The 12,056-nt window shown below is 42.5% G+C and overlaps 1 protein-coding gene across 12 annotated transcripts in view; it reads right to left on the reverse strand.

The window, feature by feature from the left end:
* Positions 1-11,989, reverse strand: part of KANSL1L (KAT8 regulatory NSL complex subunit 1 like) — a 70,559-nt gene extending 58,570 nt beyond the window's left edge. For 3 of the 12 annotated variants that reach the window (XM_071746854.1, XM_071746855.1, XM_071746853.1), the window contains exons 1-2: positions 11,361-11,617; positions 3,591-4,708 (exon numbers count right to left, since the gene is read on the reverse strand). In XM_071746854.1, the coding sequence (XP_071602955.1) occupies positions 3,591-4,708; positions 11,361-11,558 (1,316 nt within the window). In that variant the 5' untranslated portion in view covers positions 11,559-11,617. Of the gene's footprint in view, positions 1-3,590; positions 4,709-7,531; positions 7,735-11,356; positions 11,618-11,865 lie in introns of those variants that run through there. The other 9 variants (XR_011726499.1, XM_071746852.1, XM_071746862.1 and 6 more) reach the window with 8 other exon arrangements.
* Between the last annotated feature and the right edge of the window lie 67 nt (positions 11,990-12,056).

The raw sequence follows: 12,056 nt of genomic DNA on the forward strand, positions 1-12,056 counted from the left end.
CTGATGTTAGCTGTGAATTCCTGAAGGAAATACTTTTGGTCAGCTTTGTGATGCCCTCCTCAGGCCTTCCGTCCACTTTAGTTGCTAGTGCCCAACAGGGAGCTCGTGAAGCAGCACCTAACTTCTGCCTTTTTGAAACCAGAGAGAAGTACCACCATATCCCCTGTGTGGTGACTCAGGAATTTCCTACACCCAAAGGCAGGAACAGTATTAGAACACTCTACAAATTACTGATGGAAATCTGGTGCTCTGCCTAAAAAAACTTCCATAAAAACTGACATGTTCAAGACACTTGTGAGCTGATGCTAACAGCAAAGTGACAAAATTCCTGAAAAGAGCCAACTTTCTTTCATATTTCTTTTTAACAAACACTCAAAGGACAAAATGTGTTTTTATTAAGTTCCTGAAATGGGATGAGGCTTTCCAATTACTCTAGGAATGAGGAAGTTCCATAAGTAGTGTGAACTCTCACGAATTGCCTTCAACAGCAGACCGAGGCTTTTTTTTTGCCTTGAGGACAGCAACTATGTAATGCACAAGTGATGAACAATGTTCTAAATATCTTATAACAGCTATTTGCAACTAAACAACAAAGGTATTGAAATAGATGGATAAACAATCTTGAGAATCAAAGCATTAAGACAGAGCTCAGAAGAGCTTACGTCAACATTCATCGAGCAAAACTCTTTTCAGGATAATGAGAATGAACAGGTTCAAAATGCTAAAAATAGCTTCAGGTTTTTTCCTGCTCTGCAGAATCTGAGCCAGAATCAGCTTCTCCCTCCTGATGGGAAACAGACTGTTCTCAGGTAAGCATGGTAACTTCAAGTTCCTCCTCCCTTGCCTGTGTGATTGACACCTCCTCCCCCCTAAAAAATGGACAGTATCCCAGCAGTTATGACAATGACCAGCCACCAGTGTGATTAAACACTCAAGTGCAGTCAGTATACTGAGATACAGGGAAAACAGATGCATTTTTCCCCACTCACCACTACATTAATAGAACCTTACAACACCTACAGTTGAGTATTATGAAAAACATCACTGAGGAAGATTTTTTCACAGTCAGTGAAAGTCTTCACTATGAAAAATCAGTTGCAGGTGAGGAAATGAGTATTCTCTCATCCACATGATAGTATTATTTCTGGAAAGCACTAAGAGTCAATTCCCTAGGAAAGAAAGGCATTCTGAAGAACATAAATCCACTTAGCCAAAATAAAAATGAGTGCTAACTTTTTTTTGTTTCTTTTGTCCAGGTGAAAAGCAATCCAAAGAGCCTTAAAGTGGCAAAGATCAGGAAACAGCAAATCTCAGCTGCTGCACTGGTGAATAACTGACTTACCTTCACCATCTAGATGAAAAAGTGCAGCCTGTTAGTCACAAAGACAAAGCCTAGGAAAGATGAAGAAATGAAGAAAACCTTTCCAAGCTGAAGATAATTATAAATTCAAATAAGAGGCAGCCTGTCCTCACTGCAATGTTAATTCAAGCATTGCCTCAGCCTATAGCACACAGACAAGAGTCTTCCTCTTAAACCAGGTAGTACTTTAACCCTGAGCTTGCCTGCCCAGCAGCACAGTTCAAGCACAAGTGATTCTTGCACTGCCTCAGCAGCAAGGCCTTTGCTAACCTCATCACCCCTGCTGCTTGACTGCTGGTTCAACAAGAACATAATAAAAGAGGAAAAAACCCCAACAACCCACAAATAAAGGGTTGCACCGAGTCAGGCTATAGACGACCTACCCAGTCTCCTGACTCTTAGCAGTGGCCAAGATAAGACTCTTATAAACAGGGCAGGCATGGGGGGAGCAGTGCTTCTCCAGAATACTCCCCCTCAGCTGCCAGCAACAAGCACGTTGGGGATTTCCTGAACCAGAGGTGGTGTCTTTGTATCTAATAATTTTCTATGGATTTTTTTCCACCAGTAAAAAAACCCCACATTGAGTAAGCCTTAAGTAGAAAGATAACTTAAGGAATTCAAATGCCACAAGGAGAAACAGAGGTAAAGTACTGGCAGGCAGAGTTAGAAACTAGACTGTCCCTGGCAAGAAGTAAAAAGAAAACCCTCACACAGAACTTCAGTATAACCTTTAGATTATCCACCACCCGTCAAGAAACAGAGTTTCTCATCAGTTTTTCTTTTTCAGTTCATGTAATCACAAGATAAGAATCCCAGAAGCGGAGTTATGACTCAGAATTTCAACCATATCAGCTAGGAGAAGAATAGGGATTCTCCTACTCTAGGAAGAGCAAAAATTGCTGGTTTTCCATTGAAGTATTTCAAAATGAAATTATTCTTTTGCAAACTCAAATACTTAAGGTGACACTAACATAGAAGGCAGGTGGTTATGCTTTCTTTGGACAATACATAAAAGCAACTGAAAACCAGTTTTACTCCTCTCTGTTTTCCAGGCCCAGGGAGTTTAAGGATCCACAGCAGCAATTCAATACAACCATGCTCTACTGAAGCTAGAAACATGTAGAAACAAGCTTCCTTGATTTCTTCTGAATGTCTGCTTTTCAAGAAACAGACCAAGAAATTCAAATTTTAAAATATTTATTTTTCCACAAATGCCAGTATCAATGCATCTCAGAGAAAAACAAAACCAGGCCTGACTTCAAGTGATAGAAATGTATGTGCAATGAAGCTGCTGCCAAAATGCTGTGTTTGTGTGAAGCTTTGTTTTGGATGTCACTGTCCTAACTATGACATCTTAACAGACCTTAAGACACTCTGTTTGTCCAGCCGTGGGAAGGGGGAAGCAGCCATCCTTTCACAGCTTTCTAAAATTTCTTGGCCACAGATTGCTTTAATAGTGTAGCAAGGAAGGGTGGGAAAAAAAAGGAAAAAACAACGAAAAAAATGTATATGTACTACAACCAGGGAACAATTTTACTGTTTAGTTCTCTTACTCGGAACTTATTTCCTAAGCTACAAAATTTGTACTGACAGTATTAGTTAACAATATCAGTTTCACTCTGGTTCTTCTTGAAAAAGAGCAGCTACAACAAAACCACCACTGCTAGTTTCCTTCGCAGTAGCAGAACAACTTCAGTAATTAACATGTTTAAAAATATAATGCAAAAAACCACAAGCTTTTTCAATACACAATCCCCAAATACTGTATGCCTTGACACTCGCACCAAATGGTAATTTTTACTCCTTATCCCATTCTCGTGTATTTCAAGAACCTAATGTTGCCTAATTCTTTGTAACTCCACAGTAAGATTAAAATTGCTTTCACAACAGAGAAAACTATAATTTACAGCACTGCTATCACTATTTGATTTACAGCACCATCTGACTATTGAATAATTAGCAGTCCTAATGTAATGCAAACAAGTACAGTAAAAAAACCATCTAGTTCTCTACAGTCTAGTAGAGTAACTGTTCCTTAAATGCTGTAATTACAAGTTCTTACTTTCTGTGTGGCCCCTGCCAAACCTCACTCACACAGGCAGTCCTGCTGATTTCAGTAGGGCTATCTATTGAGTGAGGCTACTCACACAAGATGGAATCTGCAGATCTAGACCCTTCCATCTTGATTTATAAGCATGAAGCACGAGTCTAGCAGGAATTTAACACTTACGCTTCCACAGTGGTTCTTAGAGTCTGTTCCTCACCATCTTCATCTGAGCTGCTACATGTTGCATCAGAGTCCAGATCCTTCTCCACGCGAGACAGCAACCCTCCAGTAGAAAGTGCAAACCCCAGGATTTCACCTGGTGCAACACTAACTCCATTCGGTACGTCCGTGCTCGAACTACTCTCCAACGTAGTTGTGTTGTTTTCTGGCCAACCTTCAGTGCACCTGAGGGGGCTACTGCTTGAAAATCTGGTTGGTTCATGAAAAACCTTCATTCTTTGTAGCTGATGTTTCACGAAGCATTTCAGCTGCTGATCACAGTGTTTGATAACGTGCTTTGCCAGGAGCATTTGTAAACGTTTCTGAATTCTTTTGGCGCGACTGATTTCCATTTGTTGCTTAGTGACATACTGGAGTAAGCGAGCATACACCTCCTCCGGGGTGCAGCTCAAAATCCCTTCTGAAGGCCTGTGAAGAATTTGGTGTAATAAATCCCCTTTTATTGATTCAGTGCAGGCTTCCAAAGCCCTACCCAAAAAAACATTCTTCTTGTACCATTTACCATTTAAAAGCTGCATGTCTTCTGCATTACTGGATTTGGTTACATTTGAACCCGAAAGTCTCTGCGCTTCTGCCAAATTCAGAGATGTGGTCTCTGAAAACGTTTCCCCTTTGACCTGTTCTGCAGGTTCCGAATGACTAACCAGACCAAATGATGTGTCAGCACCATTACGTAACAAATTTCTCATCTTGGAGCAGTCGGGCTCTCCTGCTTTTGGTTGCTTACCGGTTCTGTTGCTAAACGCGGAATTTCTACTCGGTAACAAGACAGACTGATAGCTCTTGGAGGATGGTGGAGAACCCAAATGCTGCACACTGAAGATATCATTCCTGAGGTTGGGCTCAGCAGTGGGGAACCCCAGGACTGAGCAAGTAATCTGTGTGATGGAGTCCTCTTTTATCTTCTCTTCCACTGCTCTGGAATTTTCCATGCACAAAGCTGTATCAGACTCCATAGCTCTAGAGGACAAAGAAGGTGACAAGTGGATACCATGACCTTTTGTTGCTGCCTCTCTGAGGGCTGGTGTCATTATAGCTATGGTAGGTAGTTTACAGCAAACCTGAAAATAACACGGGCCATGTAAATTTTCTCATTTTCATGACACAGTACAAACAAAATAACTGTCATATAATTCATTCTTTCAACATTATTCAAAGATTCCATTTAAAAAATGACATTATCTAGAAAACATAGATAGATTATGCTCCCTCCCAAGTCAACCAAAACTCTTTTTGTTGGGTTTTGGGTTTTTTTTGTTTGTTTGTTTGGGGGTTTTTTGGTTTTTTTTTTTTTTTTTTTTGGTTGGTTTGTTTGGGTTTTTTTTAGTTCATTTCATTCAGAGGTTGTTCCATGTGCAATGAAAGTCTTTACCTCTCAGGGGAGTAACTATTCATACCTCATTGCATTTCTGATCCTATCAGTCTGAGAAATAAGACTCCCAAAGTTCAAGACTGCCATCTAACCTTGCACAAACTGAAAAACATGACCATAAGCCATGCAACTGGAAGGATGTATTTTAAAATATGTTTGTGGTTGTACATGTATGTATATGCACACACACACAAATACACATCTACACATTCCCATTCCGTAACTCTGGCTGGATTTTCTCTTGAAAGAAATTTGCTGTAAAGACAAGTTACTTTCTGAGTTGCATTTGGTTTTTCCTCAAGTGCTTTTTAATACTTAAATGAGTCAACACCAACAGTATCACAGAAATGGCAGCTATGCAGCTACCTAGTACAAGGTCAGCAAAGCAGAACACCTATCACATGATGAAACACTGAAACAAATTCACAGGCACTACTGAAATATATTTAAAGTATATCTATAGAAAGGAAGCACTTTATTAATAAATTTATTATATATTCTCACAAACACAGTTCAGAAACCAAGGATCAAGGCTAGTGCTTTAAAAACAGAGAACATGTTAAGGTCTAAATGCTCCCCAGAAAAATCTTATGTGTGCTTTTGTGCCCAGTTCTTCTTTATACATCAAACATTGTCTGCATAATACAAACACAGTATTTTTTATAACAATGTGGTTAAAGATGAAAAGTTTTACTTTACAAACCCTTTTGCCTGTGCCTTGATATAGCTTGGAAAAAGGGTCCCCAAACTCTGGGATCAAAAGACCAATATCAACTGACACCTCCTCATCAGCAGCTATGCTGCTGTGCCATACTGCATCTATTGCACAGCCTACAGAGCAGAAATCACTGCCTTACACTGTACTTTCAGCTTTGATTAGGAGATGGTTAAATAAATGCCAAGAAAGATTTAATTGAACATGGCCTGCAGAAGCCTGAAAGACTTCTACTGTCAGCTCTTCCTTAGGCAGCTAGAGACAAAGCCAGAAACACTGACAGAGCAGTAACAAAAAGTGAGTATAACACAGTAACTCCACAGTAAATTCTCTATTTAACCACTGCACTAGCTGAGCAGCATTTCCACTGCCCTCTTTTTAATGTCATCAGTTTCTTCCATCTCCACAGAAACTGCATAGCTCAGCAATTTTCAATGCAAAGATCCCATAAGGAGTCAATGATTTCAGGACTGCCACATATGTATCTTAAGAAAAGCAAGATCCTGGCTGAAGCTTTATCTTGTTTGTAACTACAGGTTTTACACTGAAGGTGCAAACATTCGAGGGAGATTTGAAGAAGTACCAGTCTGGGCACTTTCTCCTTACCCGTCAAAACATGAATGAAAACAAAGAGCTATTGCCTTAACATTCTTCATATGCTTTATTCACCTTTCATTGCTCTCCATATACTTCAGCCATGAGGTTTTCATCTCCGTACACCACCTGCTCAGCATCACAGGGACTAGGTTTGGTGGTCCTAATGCTGATGATGCTATTAAAAACCATTCTAAATGATACTATTAAAATACCCAGGATTTTAACCTTTATCAGCAAGCCAATAACTTCAGACTATAGAGGGTAGAGCACACAGTACTCTCTGGTGGACAGCTATTCAAATAAGAGCCCTGTTACTGGGATCAGCAAGGGAAAAAAGGCACATATGAGAGCCGGAGCCCAAAGTTGCAAAAGCTCTGGTGACTTGGCAATACTCTCAGCATCTGTCTGACTTGTGGTTTGTGTCTTTCCACTCTTGTAAGAGCTAGGAAGCACTAGAATTAAAAAATCAAATAGATTCAGACACCTGTGCCTTCCCTCCTCTCAGTGTATGGCAAATAACTGAGTATGGTAAATTATTTATCTTGCTTAAAATATGAGGAGGAGAGAACAGCAGCCCACACTTTCTCTGTGGGGTTACCTTGAACTCAAGGTCCTCATGTTAGATTTGCCCCTGGGAACTCCAAGAAGCTCTCTCAGAAGAAGGCTGTCAGCCTGATATCTACACACACCAAACAACAATTTCATAACTGTTCCAACTTTACTATCTACCTTTCTTAGCCTGGGTGGTTTATCAGTCACACATTGCTACTCCTGAAAGCCAGAATACATCCATATGCTGTAGAGCTGCTACTCAAGCAAAGAAGAAGTTTGGAGATGTGTTCCTCAGATACATGTAAAAGATGGAGGTTCTTCAAAAAACTGGCACTACAAAATTTTCATAGTGCTCTTTCTTAACTTGATCATTTTCCCTCAAATACTATATACTTTTCTGGCACAGTTTCAAATTTCCTACCTTGCAGAATGCCATTAGCAAATTATTTTAAGGGGTTGTGGGGGTTTTTTTGAGTTTAGGGGACTTATTTTCCCATCTATTACGGGAAAGAGGCAAAGAGTACCCTCAAACTAAACCACAAACATTAAAGAGCACTGACAAACCACTCACTAATTAGGAGGTCTTGACAAAAGATGCTTAAATTACAATATAGCTAAAAAAAATAAACTGCTCAATTAACCCCTCACCTAGCAACTTGCAAACTTCACAGGATGTTTCTGCCCTGAAGACAGTTGTGTGAGATACTTCAGGTGTGTTCCTCTCATTTCAGTGACACCAAAAAGACTTTATAAAATCTGGTGCTGTCCCAGGCTGCAGTCCTTGGCATTTCTCCAAGACATTCACAAACACACACACAAATCACTGGTATGTGAGCAAAACAAAGTATCAGCTGCAAAAAAAATTAGAAACAATTTTTAGTACAAGTTCTTGGCTCCAGACCATTTTCATTTTGACACATTTTGTTTCATTTTGGCAGAAAGCAGCAAAAACAGTTTTGCTCCACCCTCATTGCAAGCGAGCTTCCAGAACTGAACCTGCTATCTCCTGGGGTAGGACAAAAAAAAAAAACAAAAAAGTGCAGAGGGAGGGAAGACAAGAGCTACAAAGTAAGTGTTGAGGAAGAGCCTGTATTTTCATTCTGGGAAAAGCTTTTTTGTCATGGGTAAACTATTTCAAGGATTTTTCCATTGTGTACTATTGAGGTCCCAAAACCAGACCAGCTGAAATGCTACTAAACTGGCAAATAGTTTGCTTTTTGTCTGCTGAATACGCTCTCCACTTGAAAGTCAAAAAAGTATTGTAAAAAGAAAAGCTGACATAAGTATTTGGTAAGAGTAGAAACAAGTACCAGACATGCACAATGCAACTGATTTTTAAAGTGACCTTACACTTATTGTCCCCTAATGCCTCAGTTACCCAGGAGGATACAGCTGGGAATTGCAGATTACCACAGACCCAAGCACTCCCCTGACCCACACCTTGCTCCTTTCTCCCACATTTACAGGTCCCCAATCCCACAGTGACTCCTGCTCCTCTACCCCATTCCCTCTGCTTATTTTTAAGTTTTTACTCAGCATTTCCACATTATGCCCTTCTCCACCGGGCTTACCTCAACGGAATTTGTCTAAATCCTGAAACTTGGTTGGCAATTAGCAGCACGCTATTAAACACAACCCAATCCAACCACAAACCTGCCTTCACACAGGGTGGCATTCCCTTTCCAGGTCTTGTTTATAGTTCTTTCACTTTTTGACTCTTCCCCCCCCTTGCATAACACAATCGGGTTTGTTACACAACACTGCAGACAATGTTTGGGGGGACTTTTGCTTGGGAGGAGGACTGCTTTGTCTTTTAGTGCCTTTTTTGTTTGTGATTTTTTTGTTTACAATAATAAAATTATGTTTGCCTGAGGGTTTGTAAGGCTCCTCTCTACGAGCTAACCCTCCTTGTAAATCATCTTTCCCAAACACCTGAAACTTCCATGTTAATAATCAAATTCCTGGAGATCAGGAGATTTTTCCATTTAGGGTTTAGTTGGGTTTTTTTCTTACAAATGTTGGGGGCTACAAATAGCATCTCCAATCAACACAGCTGCTTCCAGTTTGTTCATAGATTAACAGTGTTTCAGATAAGTGTTTATTCCTTGTCTAGAAGCACTCCAAAAAGTAAAACAAAGACACTGGCAGCAGACAGCATCTGGTGAGACACCCAAAATCAAGCTCAGCAAGAACGTTCAAAAATACTATATTTCAAACTGCCAAGAGCTGTTTCAAGGTCTCTTAGGGAAAACCTGCAGAAGAGACGGCAGCTACACGAGCAAGCTGGATCTGCCTGCAACACAACTGACAAAACCTGGTTTCCAACAGCTTTGTGTTGTTTGCCCCATAATCCCTGGCTCCTCTCGGACGGCCTTTCTGCTAATCGCAGGCCAAAAATAAAGCGGTGCTCTGGCTGGTGGGCGGTGCTGCGGCACTGGTGCCCCCGCCGAGCCCAGCCTGCAGGAGCTGACTTTGGACACCTTCCCCGAGCCTTGCCGGGTGTGTGTACCGCTTGGGTGTGCTGTACCTCCCTCACCCCACTTGCACGAAATTTACAGGAGCAGGATAATTTCTAAGGATAGAGAGAACAGCTCAATAGCATAATCTGCATTTTTCGCACAAAACATTTTAGAGCAACGACTGCAAAAGAGACATTGGTCCCACCGGGTATGTCCTGGTTAGCAGTATGAGAGAAAAAGGAAAGAAGTCTCTATTTAACACAGCTAGGACTTTAAGAAAGAAATCATCTCATTAGGCAGCTTTGTTTTCAGTTCAAAAGCAGCTTAGTTACTCATGTATTCTAGTATTTAGTTAATATACTTGGTGTTTAAGTATTTTAGTATTTTGTTCTACTAACTGGAAGAAAAAAAAACCAAACAAAAAACCAAACAGGATTACACGGGGAGTCTCAGCTTTCAGCACAGCCCTCACTGTGCAGGCAGAACCACTCAGGTAAAACTGCAGATGCTGGTGCTTTGCCCTCTCTGGAAAATATAAGCACAAATTCCTCCTCTCCGAAAAAGCAAATACACAACATAACACACTGCATAGCTAAAAAGGATCTCTCTTTGAACAGTAAGAGAATTCAATTTGGGACAGACCACCCAAACAGTTTCAATCATTAAAAACATCAAAAAGGACATACTTCAAGTGGAACTTATTTATATTCATTTATGATAAATTCCATGACTCATTGAAATCTCTGAACAGGGTTGTTGTTCTCCTTGTTCATAATTGCTTCTAAACAGAGAATCACATATTATTTCCAAGTTTATACCATGTCATCAGTTAATTCCTGTGCAGTCCATAATACGTACTTGTAACATAACATCTGAATTATTTTTTAAACTTAAGTTAAAAACTTAAACACTTTCTCTGGTACATGACAAATGCTGAGTTGTATATGTCTCTAATATAAAGTCATATTTACATCCACTGTAATGTCCATATCAACATTTTAGTTACCCTTTTTAATTTCAGTTTTTGAAAAGAGGGCCATAAAACCTGACCTTAGAAAAGTCCCATTCAGCCCTTACATACTAGGATAACTAGAATTTAAACTCCCCAAAACATTTACAGGATTTCACAATGTGGACCAATGAGGAAGGAGAGTCCTAAGGCACACAGACAAGCTTTCTAGCGTTATAACCATGCTTTATCTTTAAAATAAAGATCTCATCCTTTTTTATTTTTATATTTTTTTATTAAATTAAGCACAAAAAGGAGATATCTACCCTGAGACAAAAAAAAACCCCAACAGATTTACTTTTTTTTTTTTTTTTTTTTTTTTTTTTTTTTTAATTGGGCACTTTGCTTCCCGGTGCAGAGAAGTATCAAGAGAAGTATCCCTGCTACATTTTACATTTTAATGCTTCACCATGCTGCGTCCAGGGAGCTGATGCATAATGATTAAAAGACTTGCTCAAGACCACGCAGAAAATCTCCAAGGAGGTTGAAGGACACCCCTGGATCTGAGCTGCTGTCCAGAGCTTTGTTGTCTACTTCATATAAAGTTTTACGTGTTAAGTGGCCTGTAGCCTGGGAAGTCAGTTTGGTCAGGGTCACTCGACTGGAAAAGAATCCCTGGCAATCCGTTCAGCTTTATTATCACAGAATGGTTTTGGGTTGGAAGGGTCCTTAAAGTTCATCTAGATCCAACTCCCCTGAGGTGGGCAGGGCCACATCTCACTATACCAACTTTCCCCAAACCCCATCCAACCTTGAACGCTTCCAGAGATGGGGCAGCCACAGCTTCCCTGGGCAACCTGTGCCAGTGTCTCACCACCCTCACAGTAAAGAATTTCCTCCTAACATCTAATCTAAGGAGATTATCAAAAGGAAGTTTTAACTTAGGAATTTTAAAAAATGTATTAAAACTCACGCACGAAGACGCAGGCTAAAGCCTTCCCCCCACCTACTAAGCCAAGCATTACATATAAAGCACAGAGAACACGGCAGCAGAACGCTGTGTACCTACTCCGCCGCGCTGCGGGGAAGCATGCGATGCCCCGGCCCCGCTGCCCCGCGCAGGCCGCCCGCACATCGCCGGCTCCCACGGGCGACAAGGCCAGGCCAGGTGAGTCCCGCGGGCCAGTGCCGGGGACAGACACCCGGGCCGGGCGTGCAGAACGGGGCGCTCACACGGGGTAGGAGGGAAGAACGCGAGAAGCCCCATGGCTGCAGCGGAGCGGCCCTCAGTCAGCACCGCACCGCGGCCCGGTGGCTCCAGGCTCGGCCCGGACCCCGCCCCGCGCCCAGACCGTTACCCCCCCCGCCCCGCCCCCACCCCAGTCTCCTCCTCGCACATGCGCGCCAGCCCTCGGCGGCGCCACCGCCGCTCCCGCCGCGGGAGTCAACCGCCGCCCGGCCCCGGTTTTTTCTCAACCCCCCCCACCCCGGCGCCTCAGCGCGGCGCTCCCCGTTGGCGCGCAGCCGCGGCCTCGCCGCCCGCTCCCGGCCGCCCCGCGAAGCCCCGCGCTTGCCTCCGCCCGCCGGCTTCTCCACAGCAGCGGTGCCGCTACCGCCGCCCGCCCGCGCCGCGCGGCGCGGCTCCAACTGCCGCTGTTGAAGAGTCCGCGCCCCGCTAAAGCGCAGCCGGCGGGCGGGGCGGGGCCTCCTCGCGCAGGGAGGCGGGGACGCTCCCCTGAGGGAAGGAGTTCGGCCAATCCGCCGC

Source organism: Heliangelus exortis, chromosome 6 (assembly GCF_036169615.1).
Source record: "Heliangelus exortis chromosome 6, bHelExo1.hap1, whole genome shotgun sequence".
Lineage (NCBI taxonomy): Eukaryota > Metazoa > Chordata > Aves > Apodiformes > Trochilidae > Heliangelus > Heliangelus exortis.